This window comes from Musa acuminata, chromosome BXJ3-10 (assembly GCF_036884655.1).
Source record: "Musa acuminata AAA Group cultivar baxijiao chromosome BXJ3-10, Cavendish_Baxijiao_AAA, whole genome shotgun sequence".
Lineage (NCBI taxonomy): Eukaryota > Viridiplantae > Streptophyta > Magnoliopsida > Zingiberales > Musaceae > Musa > Musa acuminata.
In genome coordinates, this window is record NC_088358.1 from 20,949,620 (window position 1) to 20,970,928 (window position 21,309).

The following is a 21,309-nucleotide window of genomic DNA, read 5'->3' on the forward strand; positions in this document are numbered from 1 at the left end:
GTGGGCCCGAAATGATGTGCCCGGGACGGTAGAGGACTCCCACCCACGAATCTGACCCCAACCGGCCTCCAGCACGGCTGGTCTTCGCCGAGCCACCAAAGGAGGAGGGAGCCCTTCCCATTGGCCCGTATCGCATTGGCCCCATGTGGAACCCATTCTGTGGGCCCCAAATGATATGCCTCGGACGGTAGAGGACTCCCACGAATCTGACCCCAACCAGCCTCCAGTAACCAAAGGACGAGGGAGCCCTTCCCATTGGTCTGTATCACATTGGTCCAATGTGGGACCCATTCTGTGGGCCCGAAGTGATACAAGCCTGGGACGGTAGAGGACCGCACCCACGAATCTCCGGCGCGGGCTGTCTTCGCCGAGCCACCAGAGCAGGAGGGAGGAGTCCTTCCCATTGGTCCGTACCACATGAGCTGTCGTGAAACTGTCGGTCGCCCGTGGTTTGTTCCTGCGGAAGCCCCGACAGCTTGGACGTGCAAAAGCGATGAGAACTTTGACGCACGAAGCAAAGACTATACTTTACCTGACTATTTGTCAATGGTCGATACATTACCATACCGGAACGAAAACTTAATCAGATGCGAAGCAACGAAATCAAACATATAAAACGAAGTTTAAAGCACAGGGAATACATGCGTAGAGTTTTACTGAGCAGATGGAGGGATGTGGGGACAAACTCGCTCTGGCTCTCCTTTGGTAAACAAGTTCGTCAGTTCGCCTCTTTTCCACCCCAAAGTCAACAGTGTGCCTGCAGGCAATTGAAGATGGGCATAATGTTCCATCTGATTTCATCAGTGTTTATATTTTTTAGACAATCTTGATCTTGTTAATCTGAGTTTAATGTTATCCTTACCCAATGTGAAAGGCACGATGTACAGTAGTGCTGGTTGACCATGCCCATCCATCAGATTCAAGGCAACATATGTAATCAGGAGACCTGCAAGGCATCATCATCATCACTGAATTGACAGCACAGCAGGAGAATCCAGCTTGGTTGGTTTTACGCCACAAAAGTGAAGATATAGGAGTTCTAAGCAATTAAAAGCATGTCTTTTGAATTCAAAGATAAGGAAGAAGTGGTTGTGCTTTAATAGACTATAGAAAGCAGGATCACACTGCTTAATATGTGCATTTGGCTTATCCTTATAGTTTATTGAATCCAGTCTGGCAAAGTGATGTGTTGGACAAGCATCATACCTGAACCATAAGCCACCATTGACCACAGAAAGTAACCGGCTTGAAGGTTCTTTCTTGCAGCCCAATCGTACCTGATAACATTTTCAGTAAAAGATAAATTATCGATTTATCAAGAGTAAAAACATGGATTTCGTAAGGAGGATGTAAGGACCGACCTTAATGAAAAGGCAATTAACAGCCCAGGAAGGAGGATATCGCCAAAACCTATAATGCTGTATCCACCCCAGGGATCAAACATGCGTGGGATCTTAAGAAGCATAGGAACACCATCCTCTGCGGTCCTATCCCCTCGAGCGACCTATGAAGAAAACATGAGAAAATTAGTCCTTTGTATTTCAGCCTGAATCCAAAAAAGTGATAATTATGTAATACATACCACAATCATTACGCTTTCATGAAACCACCTTTTTGATACAAAAACCCAAAAGATGTCGTACAGGAAGGCGCAACTAAGGAGAACCATACCCACCTAATTAACATCAGAAGTTTAAAATGAAAATTTTGTGGCTTATGTAAGTAGATAACCAACGAAATTAGATGATATATGTGGAATTGCAACAACAAAGTAAATTTACAAACGAAATGTCTATGGAAAAGATAATGCAAGTACAATATAATACAATTTGTAAACAGATTTCTGTTGCATTGACAATAAGGTATCATAAGTAAATTTCAGCAAATGTTAATATCACGATTGATAAATGGCGTTCTAGAAGACTAGATCATTTAATGATCACAATTATGCCAAATGAAATAATTTGATGAAATTATGCCCATCTTTTACATTGTTCACAGTAAAAGGTAGCACCGACTATGAAGCATGGAATGATTGTTTCATGTGATGTACGAGAGCACCACAAAGAAAGGTCAGTCAGTTGTAGAAGTGCAACAAAGATATTGAATTGACACTAAAAATGGATGATAAATGGCAGTTTATGAAAAGCATGACCCTTGATGGAGAGAAATGGTAAGAAATGATTTCTTCGCAGACTAAAGAATCAATTATATGCTCTCCTTCTGAGCCACTAATGACCACTGACTTCTTACTCGTGCATAAATAAAAAAGCTGATTTACTGAGAGAAGCTGACTTTCTCTTGACTGTCAAATTTCAAAGAAAAAAAAAGAGCAATGTCTTTTTTTGGATCCACAGACAACACATCCATAGACCTTCAAATACAAGGCTAATTCTGCACAGGTTAGATATAAAACATTTCTTAGACCTGTTTAGCACCAGAAAAGCCAAACATTAACATGGATATGGCAAAATTTTGTATTTAGTAATTGTACTGTAACTGCATCATATTAGCCTCTAAAGATGCAACCCCATGATGTAGCATGAAAAGATGTGATATAACCCAGTACATATTATGAGAGAACAAGAGATTACTTCACTCTGACATAAAATTATACAGGACAAGAACATCACCGTAGCAAGTGCAACAGTGCCAACGTTGTCAAAAAGTCAACTTAGGTTTAAGCTGAATAGTTATCATGCCATACCACTTTCAGACCTAACAATGCCACAACAACCTAACAGATCATTTTAAATCCAATAGCTGTTCTGCCACCTAAAAACCAGAGAGCATGAGCACTAGTTATTACCCAATAAGTAACTTCTGAAAGAATATGATCTTCATTACAATTGGCGAAATATTTAAACAACATATCTTCTTCCACAATGCACACCAACAAGGTAGTAAGTTCTTGATAAATCTTGCACTGTCTAGTGATTTATACAAACATCAATATCCTTTTAAGTTCAGATTGCTCCAGACAAACATTTAAACACTGAACTTTTACTTATTAGTTGATGCTTCAAATACTGTCTTGCAGCCAAGTACATCAAAGTCACCTTTCAAACCGCATTTCTAGTATAAGCATTATTCAACTCATCTCATCAACTCTAAACTACTGCAGCTACTTAGGCACATACTTTTTTGTCGTATTACCATTTTTTCCATCTCACCTTTTCATTGATGGCTTTGGTGGCAGAAGAGATCTGTCTAACACAGTCATGGCATATACAACTTTTATTCACCATATCGGGCACAGATAGCCACCGGCAGAATCCAAGAGCCTTGAATCTGATCAACCATTGGGTATCAACCGCCAATTTTAATTGTACAAACAGGAAAGTTTAGTTTCATTAACTTGGTTTCATTTTGCTGTGGCTGCCTAGATGCAGAAAAGAATAATTACAATAAAATTTGAGAGCTGGTTCCAACAGTGGCAGGTGCACCTTGACAAAAGGTGGACCTATGTTTTAAATGTATCCTTTGTATAAAGCAAGAAGCTTATATCCAAAATTTCTAGTCAGTTATACAGAGATCGCATGATCATAGACAGAAAAAGTTACAATAAAACGACACAAGTTAAATCAATTTCTAGACTATTGATTATGGCCTTGGTATAAATCTTCCAGCAAAATGAAGTGATATAAAGTGTTTTTGATGATATCACAAACATTTAGAAATGGCTTGTAAAAATGTGCCTCGCTCAATATGTCAATTGTTGGACAAAAAATCCAGTCATAGCCTGTAAACCCAGTGCACTCAAATGGGAAGTCTTACCTTAAGATTGGGTACTCGGACAATTTGGAGAACTGTAATAATCAACGCAATGCCCTAAGAAAGAAAACAAAAACGTTAATGCACATTAATTCAAATTCTAACTAAGAAGTACATCAAAAAACCTGTTATTTGCAGGCACCAATGTGAAAGCAGGAACTGACAATGTTAAAAAAAACAAGTATATAAGTTATTGCCTTCTGAATATGGTAATTAATTGGCTCAACATCATTTATTCAGTATGACTTACACTGAATGAGTTCAGTCTTGTTCAGTGTAACTGAAGAAAGATTGTAATATTGACAAATGCTAGTACAAAAACAAGAAGTAACCAGAATCAAAGGTATGAACAGAACCCGAATAGGATCTTATTTGCACTGTCCTCTATTCAACATCAAAGGATCCTTGTGAAGTTTCAAGCATTGGATCCCAATAGGAATTCAACTTTGCACTACAACTTACAATTTCAAGGACAAAGAAGAGGCAAGTGATATGATAATGCCTTCACTTTTGTATGTGTGTGTGTCTTTCTCCCTCCTTTTTTTGGTAGGACAAGGCACCAGATTTAGAAGAATATTTAGGTAGAGAATGTCAAATGTATTAGTGAAGTTTCAGCTTCAACAGGTATCAGCAGCTTAAATACCTAAGCTGTTTGATAAATAATGTTCAAAACAGTTGTCTCAATATTTGAAGGTGTCATCTAGCCTAGCTGGTTAAAACTTTGACAGCTTATCACAGGGTCCTGGATCGAATTCCACCCTTGCCACTTACCCTTTGCAAAGAAAAAAAAAGAAGAGTTAATATTGGGCATCAACTCCATTTCCTTTTCTTTTCACTGTAAGGTTTGCTGGTTACATGTCTCTTTTCTGCCTTCATATGAAATTGTGATGTTCATGTTGTTTACATTTAGTGTATTTCCAAGAACTTTGGTCTTCTGAACTTTATAAGGTGAAGGTCTCAAACTTCTAATGAATCATGGTGCCAGCATATTCAAATTTAATATGACTTGGTCTGTTTTTTTGTTAACTTAACATCGTAAGCATGCAACAATATGATGCCTGCCTTTGATTTTGTTAAAAGTACTAGATGTTAAACTAAATAAAGCTAAATATGAAACAAGTATCCAGACAGTTGCAAGTTGCATGTTAGTGAAGAAGAAGAGTGATCTCAATTAATATATCGTTTGACTTAATTAAAAATTGTACATCAACACCATGATTAAGCTGAAATTAGTAAATTTACTATCTGCTAAACTTTGCAGATAGAACTAACCACAACCAATTGATTCACAGCTGATAAGATATTTCAACAAGCTAGAAAATCAAATGGTCACGATAATAAATGTTATTACATGAACACGATAATAAATATCTTATCACAGCTGATAAGATATTTCAACAAGCTACATTAGAGCAACGATCTTGTGCCATATAATCAACAACAGTAGGTTCATACCAGGACATCTTGGCCAATCCAGGCAAAGGATACGCGTCGGTACACAGCCCAAAGGACGGCAAAAGCAACACAAAATGGAGAGACGGCCAGTGTAAGATACGAGACAGCTCCAAAGAAGGGCACTTTGATGAAAGTTTCTCCAGCACGTTTGAACCAACTAGGCCAATCATATGATAGTTAGTAGAGCTTTATAATAAGAACCACAACTCAAATATTCACTGTTGAGAATTAAAGATTTCAAACACTCTTTAGCTTTATAACTAATTAAGAACCACAACAGTAACTGCAGAAAAGTGGGCATGAAAATCTTGTGGTACCGTGATAACATAGCCACCAAGCAAGTTTGTAGGCCCTGAAGAAATAAAAGGAACACAATTAAATTAAATAGAAAACAAGAAACCATGTAAGTAGCCTAAAACATCTGCTGAACATTTTAAGGACAAAGTTGATATACGGTATACTTCTGTTACCAAATGTCTACAGCTTCTACATAATTTTTCTTAAACAGTAACCAATATCGTAAAGACATGAATAGAAGAAGCCACTGGACTAAGATAACACCACCAATGCATGTGAAAGATTAAATAATAAAGTAAACATCTTCCAGAGTGACATTATTATTTTTTCACTTGTATAAAGGTCCAACTATTAGTTAAATGGCACAAGCCAGGTCAGGTGTATCAGTCATAAATAAGTCTTCCTAACTTTTAGGTAGGCCAAACTTTTATCCACAGACACATTTATGGTACAAGTAGTTGGATACTGTTGCTTTTAGAAGTCTTGCATTAGAAGAAACAACTATAAAAGAAATAAGGAGCCAAGACATAAGGTAATGGTTTGCACCTCCACTCCACCAATGGCAAATAGAACCACCAAAAGCTCCACAAACCAGAATGACATGAGTTTGTATAGTAAGATCAAGAAACAAGAAGCAATCACAACGAACAAAATTGCTGATGTTGTGTTGATGTCCACCACACCGCCAGAACCAGTTGTTTCCATCTTGAGAAACTCATCTGGTGCATCCTATGAGTAATTAAGTATTATTTTTATCAGTTAAATATAAAATATTTGAGAAGTTCCAAATCTACAAGATGATAAAACACCAAATAATCAAGAACATCAAGAAAAGATACAGACTTTTAACAACTTTTCTTGCTCAATAGATGCTTCTCTAGCACTCCATGCTGACCAATATGAAGCACATAAGATGGTTCCAACTGCCATAAGCCACAGAAAAACCTCTGCTGTGTCTACAAGAGGACGATCTGGGGAGTACAACTGCACAGAAACTGAAGAAGATGTGAACAATTAGGGACTCCTTGAAATTAAAAAAAAAATCCAAAACAGCTACTGCCAAATCAAATGTCAGAAAATGAGATTTTGTAGATTACAATGTCTCCAGATGGAACAAAGAGATGGTAAAAATAATTTTACAAAAAACATTATCTCTATATGTCACGGCCTTGCACAGGTGACCAAAAAGGAGTAGAAACAAACAAGCATATGCATCTGTGCCTTGTAAGAGTCGCTGAAGGGGACAGAAAGGCAAGGCACATGCATTACACTCTGAGCAGACATGTACATTCATTGGAGTAAACAACCATGAGAAGAGCTTCAAAAAATACTGGGATTTTGTATCTCATGTTATCAGAAAAACTTACGTGAAGCGCCACTCTTAAGACTTCTCTCCAGACTTACACCTGCATCATGTGGTAGCATAACTGCAGGTATATTTATATCTAAATCCGTCTCATTTCGTTCACAAACCATCTTGTATAGTTCTGCACAGAAAGAGACACATAAACAACAGAAAGATTTACAAAAAAACTTAAAAGGTGATATTCCATAAAGATGTAATGAGCCTTATCTAGCATGCATATGGATCTATCCTTACGATGCCATGACAAAGAATATCTTTGTACTGTAAAGAATAATTTGAAAGTTCTTATTACCAAGTTGGTATAATCATTAGAACAAAAGGAATGTTGGCAAAATGGATCGCTCATGGATGTAAGCAATACCAAGTGCAGACTTCCTCTGTTTTGGCAGTTCTAGCCACAGTTCAAATTCAAACTTATCAATCTATTTCTATATATCACAAAAATTAAGAACTTGTTTCTTTTAGCTTTGCTAATGACTCAGAAAACAAGGCCCATGTAGCATTGACAAAATGAAAGTTGTTGATTAACATGTAACCTCCAAGTAGGTGAATCTATGTTCTATAATGTGCATGACTGGGATTGCATCTCCCTATGAAGGCCAAGTTAAGGAATCCCCAGTCAAGGTTTTAGCCTTTAAATAATACTAGTTTGGACACCCTATTGGTTTGGTTAGCGACTGAGACACCAGTAACTGACCAGTACTACCTGACATTTAAGAAGGTTAAGAGAAGGAAAAAGAGTGGTATGCCAAGTGACACTGAGTGGTATGGTCCATCATCGGTGCTTGGTCGAACTGGTAAACAATGATCAGTATGTAATGTTCTATCAATATTTAGAAGTTGAAACCATGTTCTCCAGCTTGTCTCACATGTATAGATAGAAGGGATTCACTTAAACAACTACAAGATGGTGGCTTATGGAAGGCATCTATTTGGGTCTTACTTTAAACATGATGAGGAAAATAAATGGAGATATTCATAAAGAGAAACTATGAACCAAAATGAAGGTGAAAGACTAGAAGAAGAATACCATAAGGAGTTGATGAGCATAAAAGTTTCACACAGGAGATGGAATGACTATGTAACTGAAATAGAACAGATTGCTAAAAGATAACAGAGTCCCCTGACTTGTCTCTTCACATCTTATTTATTAGACCACTCTAAATTAATGGCAAAAACAGTAATGTAGAGAATAGGAAAGGCGACCTTTACGGTTATTTATGATCAACAAAGCAGAAGCACCAGCAGCTTCAGCAACCTTTGCCTTTGTTGTAAATTTGCACCTTCCACGATGCACCAAAAGAATGTCTCCAGCAATCTAACATGAGAAACAAACAAATAATAGCTGCAATAGAGATGAAGTTTGCTAACTGTATGAACAACTTCAAATATGACTGAATAACAAACCTTTTCCTTAGGTGCAGTGCAGCAATCAGACGGATCCGAAAGAGAGAGGGGAGTCCGGCTTGCGTATTTCTCCTTAGTCTGTATAGTTGTGCCAAATCGAGCACCAACTCCAACAAACTCACTATCTTCTTCATTGTTAATCCAAGTTTGCACTTTTACCTAACCAGAAGCCGACAACCAATGGCAAATTAAAATACAAAAACAGAATCTAAATTTTATAAAGTACACACTGATCATTAATAAGAGGAATTTTTTTGTATTTTGGGACTAAGAACTAAAACTGAAATAATACGTCGAGCGGATAAAACATGGCAAAAAATTATTTAGAGATGCAAAAAACGACATCATAAATGAAAGAGACAAACAAAAAAATCTAGAATTTAGTTATAAATGCAAAATACTTAAGAAATGAGCCTCCTTGAGCTCATGATTTAGTAAATACGAAAAGCCACCTCTTTCAGTAGCAGATTATTAACTATGTTGTTTTGTTTCAATTATAATGCCAACAATACGTGAAAGATTCCGTATTTCTCCCCTTTTTGTTTTTCCATTTTCAAGCGGTCTCTTTTCATGTCAAACATGCCAAGCTGCTATTCTCGTCATTCTCAACCATATGTCTCACTTCTTTTCGGACTAGCCAACCAAAGCAAGAAAATAACCTCAATTCAAGGGAAGATGGGTTGCTTACGGATGCCCTTTTGTGTTCCGCAAGGGCCTCAGAACCACAATGCAATCTTTCTAACACACAAATCAAGGACAAAGTAGAAGGCCTACAACACCCCGCCTCTAATATCGACCTCAGGTAACAAAAAACGTCACATTGTCCACCAGCATTGTAAGAACCAAGAGTCCCTCAGATCAAGAACGGAGGAACCACAAGGGAATCCTCACCAAAATGAAGTGATTGGAGCATCCCGGCAGCTTCGGGGCCTTGTCGTCCTCGTGCACGATGTCGCCGGCGTACGTCAGTCCGGGGATGAGCCACAGCAGCATCAAAGCCCTCAGAGCCCTGCTCCGATCCATCACCCTAGTCTTAGCTCACCGAGAACGAGAGAAGCGGAAGGAGGAGATTTCAATGGACGGTAATCGGGGGAAGCATGGAAAACGGGCGAGAGGAGTAGAAGAAGGAAGAAGGAAGAGGTAGATCGCCACTGCTGCTTTCGTGTATTATTGTGTACTACTACCCACCAAAGGCGCGTCGTCTCGTCCACTTCGTTGCGGTCACTGCGGCTGGTCCACCGTCCGTGCGGTTTGGCGGTGAGGCAAGAGGACTATGATTCGAGATTCGTGCTCAAGTGAATCTTGACAAGGATCAACGGTTTACGATTTCTCCGCACCGTGCGCGACGGCACATGGAAGGACGGTTGCGTGCGCCCCTCGGGCCGGGGGAACCGACGGTGGTGGCCGATACGGCGGAACACCGTTGCGGGGTTTCGCTCTGCTGTTTCCGTTGACAGTTTGCCGTCGCCCATTTACCTCAATAATTAATTATCTATAACATTTCGATTTTTAATATTTTTTAAATTATATTAAAATTTTTATACTTAAAATTATATATTTATATTAATATTGTTAAAACAAATACCAATACATAAATCCTATGATATTTCCAACAATATAAAAAGAAATAATATTAAATATTTTACTTTTATAATTATAAGAATCTTAATATAATTTTTAAAAATATAAATATTGAGATGCTAAAGATAACTAATTAGCTGAGGTAATATGTAATTAGCATATTTACCAGCTAACCCTTCCTAAATTTGTTTAATTGACTATAGATGTGGGGTCCACTCGTTATATTATTCATTCAATAAAATTTGTTTAATTGTAATAAAAAAAATATCAGAATTCAAGTACTTAACATATCATATTCTTCTCATTAATTATTTTACTTATCATTAATATTAGGTTTTTTTTCATTTTCAAGATTTCTACCACTGTACGCTTTGACATCGAAATAATTTTTTAAGAATTATATTAAAAATAAAAAGAGGAATGAAAATTTGAATCCAATAAGGTTACAATGCAAGGAAAATTCGAGGAGTCACCCCTGAAATCTTTCTGGGTCATCCGATCCAACTTTATCTTATGCTTACCCCATGAAAGTTCACCGGTCTCTCTCCCTGCTTGCTTCATCTCGCAGTGCTCTCGGCATTCAACTCTGTCGTCAAATAGCTTCTTTGTATCACCTTCAATTTGATATGTCTCATGGCCTTTGCCAGCAACAACCTGCAGCATCACATCATAGTCTTCAGTCCAAAGTACTAAAAGCTGCAATTGAGTTACACATATCCTCTGTCTAACAAGAGAGAGAAAGGTTTGAGAATACTGTGACCAAGGGTCATAACAAGAGAGTTACAAGGATATCTCCTTCCTTTCCCATGGCAATGGCAGCTTGCAGGGCTACTCTTCTGTCCTCATTTACTAAGAGTGTACAGCCATTTGGAAGCTTTGGATAGATTTTGCTTCCGCCGGGTGATGAGGACTCTTGCATTGTGTATCCAACACCAGCTAGCATGTCATCCAAGATTGTCGCTAGCAATGTCATCGAAGCATGTTTTAGAAGTTATTATATCTGAATAACAACATAGGCATACGGCCAATAGGTGTTGCATTGCTTTCAGAAATATATGACAAACCAAATTGGCATATAACATACAGAATACATACATGGATCTTCGTTCCTTGGATTGTCTGATGTCAGAATAACCACATCACTTTTATCAGCTGCAATTTTTGTCATCAGCGGCCTCTTCCCCCGATCTCTTTCTCCGCCACATCCAAAGACTAGAAGCGAAACATTAACTATCAGCATGCATCAAATCACCCTACAACAACTAGTATTGCTAGGATAAAACTATGGTTAGCCACTTTTCTGATCTTTAACTTCCTTCTTGTGAAAATACACTTATGAATTGTGTTTTGGATTCCCAACATAAAAAAGACACACAAAAGTGCTGAACTTGAGATGTTGCAACTATAGAAGAACTTTTGGTGCCAATCTTCGTATGCTCAAATGCTACGTGAGAGTTTTGAGCAGTTTTTTCTGAAAGTGCACAGACAGCATTTGATGGAATTATCATAAAATTGGAAGTCAGCTGATTGAGATAAAAGTCATGTAAAGCTCTACATTACCATCTTATCTCACTGATACATATAATAATATACTTGTACATTGGTATTGTTTAGGACCTAGTAAAAATGCTATGCAATTGAGACCTCTCTTTAGCACATATGGGGAAGAAAATATTAGAATCTAAACCAAGCAATTAAGTTTTCGACGATCAATTACCGAGCACTGAATTAGGTAAGTTGAAATTTTCATTCAGTATGATAATCTGCAGAATATGCTGAAAGTAGAGCATGAATTGGTATACCAGTGATGACTCTTCGTGGTTCGAGTTCTCGGACGGCATCCAGAAGTCTACACACAGCATCGGGTGTGTGTGCATAGTCTACAATCACGGCGAAAGGCTGTCCCTCGTCAATTAACTCAAACCTGCCGGCAACCCCTTTCACCGACTCGATTCCCCTCACGATGTCCTCCAGCTTCAGGCCGACGGCAATCCCAACAGCAACGGCTGCGAGGATGTTGTAGATGTTATACCTCCCAAGCATCCCTGAGTTGATCTCCAGTGCCCCCTTTGGCGTGCTCACCCAATCCTTAATCTCGAACAATGAAAGCTCGGACTTTAGAGGGTAGACGTCGGCGTTCTCGTTCTGCATTCCAAATGAAAGTTCTGCATTCCAATGAAATCTCGAACAATGAAAGCTCGGACTTCCTGTGCCTGTATATATATATATATACATACATATGTATATATATATACATATGTATATATATATACATATGTATATATATATGTATATATATACATATGTATATATATATACATATGTATATATATATGTATATGTATATATATATATGTATGTATATATATATATGTATATGTATATATACATGTATATGTATATGTATATGTATATATATATATATGTATATGTATATATATACATGTATATATATATATACATATATACATATACACATATACATATATATACATATATATATATGTATGTATATATATATATACATACATATATATATATATATATTTATATACATATATATACATACATATACATATATATATATATATATATATGTATGTATATATATATTCTCTTAGTTGTGTCGATCTAAATTACACATATGAGGTAGTCTGTCTAAATTATAATAATAACACACGACTATTGATCCTAAAAATATTATTGATATCATATGTATTTCATATTTTATATACTTTGTTGAGTCAAATAAATTAAATAATATTAATGATGATCAGATTTGGTTGATCAGAGTTATTTTCAATGAATATAAATCACAGTGACTTGTAGGGGATACACATCAACATTTCATAACGAAAGAATATGTGATTTTTAAACTTTGCAAGGCTGTTTATTAAATCAAAAAAATTAATTAAAATAATTCGACAGTAGAGATTAAAAAGAACTTTTAGGCATTATAGTTATCATTGGATATCACTGCCTTCATTTTACTTAAACATTCATTAAAAAAAAACTTTGTTTACAATCAAACATAAATGTATATTTAAATAATTATAAATTTTAGACATTATAATTTTATATTAACCCTCTCATATAATTTTATATTAATAGGTATTCAACTTTGATAGGAAATCTAATGTCAGCTAATATGTGATTCTCGTGTGATATAAGTCATCATTCATCATATATAAAGATTCAAAAGAGAAAACATAAACTTATCGTCCATTATGGAAGGAAGATAATTATAAACTTTCTTCTCTTTCTTTATGACAAAGAAGACAATCTTAAACTCCTTTCTCTTCTTTTATGATAATAAATTTTTTTTTTCACTCCTTCGAGATACAAAAACATATTCTAAATAAGGAAATGGGGGAAAGACACTCTTTTCTTGAACTACTCGAGGCTGCATTCAAGGATCTCGGATTAGAAACTCGAGCGTCAGAGTGATCAGGTCCGAAAAACTCCCTTGACTCTAATCTTCATGTAAATGACACCTTGGGAGCACAAGACATTCATCTTGGACCCACCTAAGACTCACTTTGGAGTCATCTCGGATGTTTCGAATAATCTTGCATATACAAGTTTGGACCATATTAAGCTGATAAAGATGTCAATAATTTTTTTCTTATCATGACACAAGTCAAAGAAAAAGTAATATTATATTTGTCGTCGCTTGTTAAAGTGATACATTAATTAGACACTAGAATAGATGTATCCATCTATAATAAAATTATTTAGATATTTTAGATCATGAGGTTTACGTTTTCATTCATCCTAACCTAAATAGTATATCTTTAAAATTAATTTTTGATTTAAAGTGTGCAATGAAACTAAAGATCTCTTTTAGGTGATCAGTTGGAAGGTAATTTATTTCATATATAATATTATTTTTTCTACCAAAATTTATGATTTTAGATATCTCACTAAAAATACAGTATATGCATGACATGCAAATGCACATAACTATAAATACATAGGTGACTTATGTCCTACATCTTATAGTGCAAAAAGAGATAGAAAAAAAATTACTGAAGAAGCTTGATTGTATTTACATGTCCCTCTCCTATTTATATAGATTAGGAGGGAGGATTTTCCTTAACAGATTAGAGGATTTTCCTAAACAGAGTAGAGATATTTTTTCATATAGTTGAAAAAATCTTATCTGCTATCATGCCTCCGCAAGATGGTGCTCATATCAAGGACACCAATCTTGAATCGATGTAATCCAAAAAGGTGTAATGCAAAAAGGTGGCGAGCGAGAGGCTTCGTGAGTGAGTCAGCTAACTGATCAGCCAAATGGACATGAGAAACTCATTGTTGACGATGGACAACTTGATCTTGCACAAAATGGAAATCGATAGCAACATGTTTCATGCGGGAGTGGAACAGCGGATTAGCGCACAGATAGGTAGCTCCGACATTGTCACAATATATTATAGGAGTGGAGTTGATGTTGAGTTCTTTGAGCAGATTTATGACCCAATTGAGTTCTGCAGTGGCAGTGGCGATGACACAGTATTCAGCTTCAGTTGTAGACCGTGCGATTGTCTTTTTCTTCTTAGAACTTCAACTAATTGGATTAACGCCAAGGAAGACAATATACCCCGATGTGGATGTTCGATCATCAAATATGCCTGCACAATTAGCATCGATAAAGGCATGAAGCTAAAGTGGAGAGTATTTATAAAGAAAGACATCATGATTGAGAGTCCCATTAAGATATCGTAGAACTTGTTTGACCGCAGACCAATGCATAGTAGATGGCCTCTGCATAAACTATGATAATTTATTGACTGCAAATGAGATATCGGGATGGGTGAGAGCTAAGTACTGTAGAGAACCAATGACTTATCAGTATTGAGTGGGTTCTGTAGCAAGACTTCCATCAGATAATTTGAGAGAGCCACTAGCAGATAGAGGAGATTTAACCACATTTGTATCTTGCCTATTTGTTTTGGATAATAAATCTTGAATGTACTTTCTTTGTGATAAAAAGAGACCGGATGTGAATGTAGCCTCTACACCTAGAAAGTAGTTCAGGGGTCCTACATCTTTGAGCGAGAATCAATTTGCCAATTATTTGATGAATGTTTGGATTTCTATGGGGTTGTTGCCTGTGACAATGATGTCATCCACATAGACCAGAATATATATTGTCGCTTTGATATTGTCTCAAAAATAACGAGGAATCAGATTTGGAGTTGAGAAAGCCAACTGAAGTCAGAAAAGAGCCAAGTTCAGTGTACCAAGCTCTTGAAGCCTAACGAAGTTCATAAATAGCTTTTCGAAGTTTGCAGACATGCCTTGGATATTAAGGATGAGTGAAATCAGGAGGTTATTGCATAAAAACATCTTCAGTTAGTCCCTTATAAAAAGGTATTATTAATATCCAATTGGTGTAATTATCAGCCCTTCGTGGTGGCAAGACTCAGGATAAGTCTGATTGTAATGGGCTTAACAACGAGACTAAATGTCTTAATGAAATTAACTTCAGGTCTTTGATGAAACCCTTTGGCAACGAGGCATGCCTTATATTGGGCAATAGAGCCATCAGGGTTCTACTTAACTCGAAAAACCCACTTATACCTGATGATGTTTTGTATATGATGAAAGTGTACTAGATCCCATGTTGAGTTATGGAGGAGGGCATTATATTCCTTACACATGGCGGTATGCCAATGTGGAGATTTTTGGGCTTGAGTGAAGGTGGTGGGTTCAACGGTGATGGATGAGGAATCCACGATAGCATGAAGATCAAGGACTTGGCGTGGTTTGAAAATAACACTCTTAGAGTGTGTGGTCATAGGATGGTTGGAGACTATGGGACCATGAGGTTGTGTTGTTGGAAAAAGCGATTGAGAGTCATTAACACAAGCCAGGTCAGCTGGAGGTACATCAGGGTCACTTAGTCGATAAAGAGGTAAAAATAACGATTGTGATCCTGAACCAAGTACCCCAATAGTCAAAGAAGAGAGAAGTGGAGTACGAATGGGCAATTGCTGAACTAGAGGAGTGGAATAGTGTGGATCATGAGAGGGGGAACTGGATGATGTCATGAGAGGCTCGTCCGGTTGGATCGGAGGTATACCCCAATGAGAAATAGTTAATGAGGTGGTCTGCATGGTAGGAGAGATATGGTTTTGAAAAGGAAAGATAGACTCAACAAAAATAACGTGACACGATATAAAAATTTTATGAGTATGGAGATTATAGCAGCGGAAAGTATTATGTTCAAGAGAGTAACCTATAAAAACTCAAGGATTAGATCATGATATTAACTTGTGAGAGGCATATGGATGCAACCATAGATAATATAGACAACCAAATACTCCGAGTTTACGAAGGTTTAGGGGTTTGTGAAATAGTGAGTCAAAGGAGGATTGGTATTATAGGTTTGTGAGGATAGGCATTCTATTAATAAGGTAGACGACAGTTTGAAAGGCTATCGTCCAAAAGTTTGAAGGCATGGAGGCTTGATGGAGAAGTGTGAGCCTAGTTTCTACTATATGCTGATGTTTACGTTCGGTGGAGCCAACAAGTTGAGGAGTATGCGGGGGAGACTTGAGGTGTTGGATATCACAAGCTGAGAGATAGAATGCTAGGGCTTGATATTCACCGCCACCATCTGAGTGAATTGTTTTGATGGTAGACTGAAAGTAGTTTTCGACTAACTTTGAAAAGTGAGAAAGACAATCGAAACGTCAAATTTATGGTGAAGAGGATATAACCATGCGTACTTAGTGAAGTGATCTAAAAATATGACATAAAATCTGAATTTATCAAAAGATAAGATTGGGGCAGGGCCCCAAACATCTGTATAAATAATGAGAAACTAGAAAGTAATTTATGCTGAATAAGGAACGAGGGGACCAAGACGACGATGCCACATATCAACTAGAGCCGCAATGGAAGAATGAACAATGGGCTGGGTTATTCGTGTAGCTGATGGCCATTTGTAAATGTTTCCTCTATTTGGGCCCTCGATCAAGGATACCCTCGTGCTCAAGTCCTTAACAAGAAAGGAATCAGAAAAGAATTCAATGGAAGTATTGTTATTTTTACAAAACTGAGAAAAAGAAATACGGTTGCATTTAATATTAGGGGCACATAAAACATCATCGAGTGTAAATATAGTAGTATTAGAAGTAAGCATTGTGGAACCAGTATGAGTCATAGGAAGGTCGTTACCGTTACCGATGATGATGCCTTCATCGCCACCATAGGGATTGTGGAGAAACAAATTCTAAAGATCAGAGGTAATGTAATGGGAGGCGCTAGAGTTCACAATCCTGCTAGGTTGGCTAGTCGTCGGGGTAGTGAGGATATTTGCTTGAGGCCAGTATGACGGAATAGGAAGGCAGGGTCGAGACCAACAAACTTTAGTGAAGTGTTTGATTTTATCACACAATTGGCAAACGATCCGTCGTTGTTGACTTGAAGGGGTAGGATGTAAGGTGGACGAGTATTGGAGTTACCACTTTGTGAGAAGTTAGGAGGATAAGAGGGGTGTTGCATGGGACCTATAGGATCAAGAATACCTTTGGTGATATTTGGAGGGTACCGAGTATTCTTCCTCTTAGACTTATAACTGACTTGAGCTATGATAGATGGTCCGGGCAGTTTGTTCACACACTTCAAGTATATCTCATAGTCAGTCAACTTGTCATAGAGTTCTTCAAAGGAGACTGGCGAGTTGCGTGCTCGAATTACAGTGGCCAATTCCTTGTAGTCGTCTCCAAGACCATTTAAGGTATGGATGATGATCTCCTCGTCACATAGGAAATGACCTATCAAAGCTAAGTTATCGATGATAACTTTGATATTTTTTAGATATTCAGTGATAGTACTTTCCTCTTGTTTGGTCACCATCAACTTGGATAGAAGATAGAACTTGTAAGTACATGAATGATTCGCCAAGGTTATTTGCAGTTTAGACCACGCATCGGCAGCAGTCACACATGCAGAAATCAATGGAGCGATGGATCTAGCAACTGAGGCTTGAATAGCTTAGAGGATGAGACGATCTTGACGTAGCCATAGTTTGTGAGCTGGATTAAGTACTGGACTAGGTTCTCCGGGGATGTTGAGCATAGCTGGCGGACAATTGAAGGAGCCATCAATGTAACATAGCAAGTCGTATCCAAATAAGAGATTAGAAAATTGAGCCCGCCAAGACGCATAGTTGCCATCCTTTGATAACTTGAAAGGGATTAGTATGATAGCATTGATGGAGATAATCCTTGTAGAAGAAAAACTGAGTCCCTACATAAATAAGAACTAGCGAAACTGGAATATCAGAAGAAGATAATGAAGATATCCCAGCCTCTTTTTTTTTTTTTTTAAGCAGTGCTTCATGGTAGATGGAGGAAGTGGGGGAGGAAATGAGTGACAAGAGTAGCTGCTGCTGCTGCTGTAGATCACTGCGGCTGCGGATGCTTGCTGCGACTGCGATTGCAGAAGCTGCTGAAGACTACTGTTGCAACGAAGATTGTTGTTGCAGCGAAGATTGTTGCTGCAATGAAGATTGTTGCTTCAGCGAAGATTGCTGTGGCAACGAAGACTGCTACTGAAGATTGCAGTTGCTAGAGCTGCTACATATTGCTACGACAGGGTCACGCGCCATACAACGAAGGAGAGAGAGGAGTCCAGCTGGGAAGTGAGTCCGACAAGAAAGAGTCCGCCGAGAATAGCAGGCTTCGATGGCTACGGAGCCTCGCTCGTCTCATCGCAAGGGAGAAGGCTCTGATACTATGTTAGAAAAGAGATAGAAAAGAAATTACTAAAGAAGCTTAATTGTATTCACATGTCCTTTCCTATTTATAAAGGTTAGGAGGGAGGGTTTTCCTGAACAGATTAGAGGATTTCCCTTAACAGAGTAGAAAGATTTTCTCATCTAGTTGAGGAAATCTTATCTGCTATCAGCTTGGGATCAAACTCTAACTCTCATGCACACATATGTTAAACAAAGGAACACGTGAGGCTCAAGTCCAATTGTAGTTCTCTCAATTAAAAAAAAAAAAAGCAAACAAGGAAGGTTTCATTAGTTTGCAGCAAGTAAAACTCTCAGTTAATAGAGACTTTAAGGGATTGAAGTTGTAATCCTTTTCTTAAGATTGTTCTCTTGAGTATGGAAACTTAAAGATTGTTATATTCTCGATTAGAAAATGTGGAATAGAATATATGAGATAGGATAGAAAAACACCAACACAAATTCACTAATCTATGAAAATTATTATATAAAAAATATTATACATTAAAATTTAATAGTTTTAATAAAATATTGAATATATATAATATCTTTGTATCATAATTTTCATAGTTTAGTGTCTGTGTGTTGGAATTTTTGTTATCCTCCTTTCTTTTATCTTCTCTTTTGTTTTTTAATCCAGAATATGATGATCTTACCACAAATCCCCATACATAAGAGAATAATTTAAAGAAAAAAAAAATCACAGAAACAAGCTCTCTAGATTTAAATTCTATACATGCATTTCTTTAAAACCTAAAAACTAATGCATATTTGATAGCATTAAGCTGATCTCCTTGGGGTACCATAAATTAAATGTCACTTTAAACTCTAATTTATAATAATACCTTACATTCACTATAATCTTTTTAAGTGATGCCTTATATACTTATTTAACTGGAATAAATTAATATAGATGAAGTGGTTAGCCAAAGTTTTTTTTTTCAATGCATATTAATGACAATGACATGTAAAGATATAAATTTTGATATTTCATAATAATATAAATGTGTTTTTCAAACTTTGAAAGGACATTATCTAAAATTTAGAAATTCAAAATAAATAAATAAATAAATAAAATAATGTCATAGTAGATTTAAACATGTCACTTCATATATTCTCATCCTCTCGTACCTAATGCAAGAGAAGACTCTCCCCAACAATGCAAACTATTGGTTTAAGAGTTGCTTAAAATGACTTTGCACTAACAAAGACTACAACTCACATTTAAATTTAAATTTCGACATAAGCAATCATTTGTTAGTTTTTCTTTACTCAAAATATTTAGTGAACATTATTATAAGCTAATTTATTAGTCTCACTTAAGAGATTCCTCTCGTGGAAAACTAATACCAATGCGATCGTTTTTCACTCTCATATCTTAGATTTTTAGCATCAACTTGAGTATATTCAATTTGAAAATTTTTATTTATTATATATCATAAATCAGGTATAAAAGATGTTAGAGGAAAATATCGTTGATATCTTGATTAGCTTGATGTGATCCAGATTCATCTAAGCAAAATTGTCCAAGGTATTTTTGATGTGAAAATATTATGCACCCAAGGTGTTACTTACACGAAGACCAAGATCAATAGAGGTTTTACGACTCGATCTCTTTAATGCTTAAGTTAGTAAATCGAAGTCCCCAAATATGGGTTTGAGTCATTCTAAAAAAAAATCCTCCCCACTATTCATAATATATTTTTTCACCTTAAAAGATAAGAATGAAGCTTGGGATTAACTTCCTCGATGAGAAAAAAGTTTGTGATTATCTTTCTTATCATAATAAATAATAAGAAAATTTGTATAGACAAACAGATATAGGGCAACTTGGATCCCACGTAACGATCACGTATTAGCTAACAGTAACCCTTAACAAAAGGACATATAATGCATTTGAGTGTTTACTATAGTAGAAATTAGCTATAATGAAATAATAAAGAAATAATGTGTTTGGTGCAATATAACTTAGTAGTATTAATGACATTGAGAATATATTTGAACCAGATATGTAATCGATGGTTAAATGATATATCGACATGTTTAATGCTTGCACAACACTAAACCCTAATTCTTATTAATAATATTTACTTTCAACTTTTCAATTGAGAATTTATTTACAACCAAATATCTAATTGATAAATTATAAATTACTTATATTTTATTTGTACAACCATGTGTTACGTTTACATAGTTTATTCAAACACTCTCATATAACTTTAGACTAACCAATATGTTCAATTTGATTATTATTTGTTATAACATTTATTTTTAATTGAGAACTTGAAGGAAAAATTACCCAGGCAAAAGACTTAAAAAGACCCAAGTGATGCACTTATTATCGATGCAAGTATAATTATCTTGGTTGTCGAATTCACTTATTATTTTTTTATAATTCTTATGAAATATATAGCACCCCAATAGGTCCCACATCGAAGGCAATATCATATATAAAACATTATAGAGAAATAGTTGGATCCATCTATGGTAACTTTGTTTTTGTGAATCAGTAACCTAAATAGTATATCTTTTAAAATTATTTTTTTGTACAATGGATCTAAAGATCTCTTTTGGTGAATCCTAATTTTTTATTTGGAAGGAAATTATGTCATGAATATCATAGAAATTTTTCTACCATAATTTGTATTTTTAGATATCCAATAAAAATACACTCTCTTAC

At 36.3% G+C, this 21,309-nt stretch overlaps 1 protein-coding gene and 1 long non-coding RNA gene across 3 annotated transcripts; both read right to left on the reverse strand.

Moving 5' to 3' along the window:
- Positions 1-501: 501 nt before the first annotated feature.
- Positions 502-9,476, reverse strand: LOC135651264 (signal peptide peptidase-like 5). 2 transcript variants are annotated; one of them, XM_065171236.1, is made up of 14 exons: positions 9,191-9,476; positions 8,300-8,458; positions 8,105-8,210; positions 6,894-7,013; positions 6,370-6,521; positions 6,073-6,255; positions 5,547-5,581; positions 5,230-5,386; positions 3,778-3,831; positions 1,583-1,675; positions 1,362-1,504; positions 1,207-1,277; positions 863-946; positions 502-757 (listed from the first exon to the last, which is right to left on the reverse strand). In XM_065171236.1, exons 1-14 carry the CDS (start codon positions 9,320-9,322, stop codon positions 654-656), a joined length of 1,593 nt encoding a protein of 530 aa, XP_065027308.1. In that variant the 5' UTR covers positions 9,323-9,476; the 3' UTR covers positions 502-653. The 2 variants fall into 2 exon arrangements, with proteins under 2 accessions (XP_065027308.1, XP_065027307.1); XM_065171235.1 differs by having other exon boundaries at positions 8,099-8,210; positions 9,191-9,475.
- Positions 9,477-10,680: 1,204 nt separating this feature from the next.
- LOC135650756 (uncharacterized) lies at positions 10,681-11,093 on the reverse strand. Its single transcript, XR_010501617.1, has 2 exons — positions 10,976-11,093; positions 10,681-10,840 (listed from the first exon to the last, which is right to left on the reverse strand). It is a non-coding gene; the product is annotated as an uncharacterized LOC135650756 (long non-coding RNA).
- Positions 11,094-21,309: the final 10,216 nt, after the last annotated feature.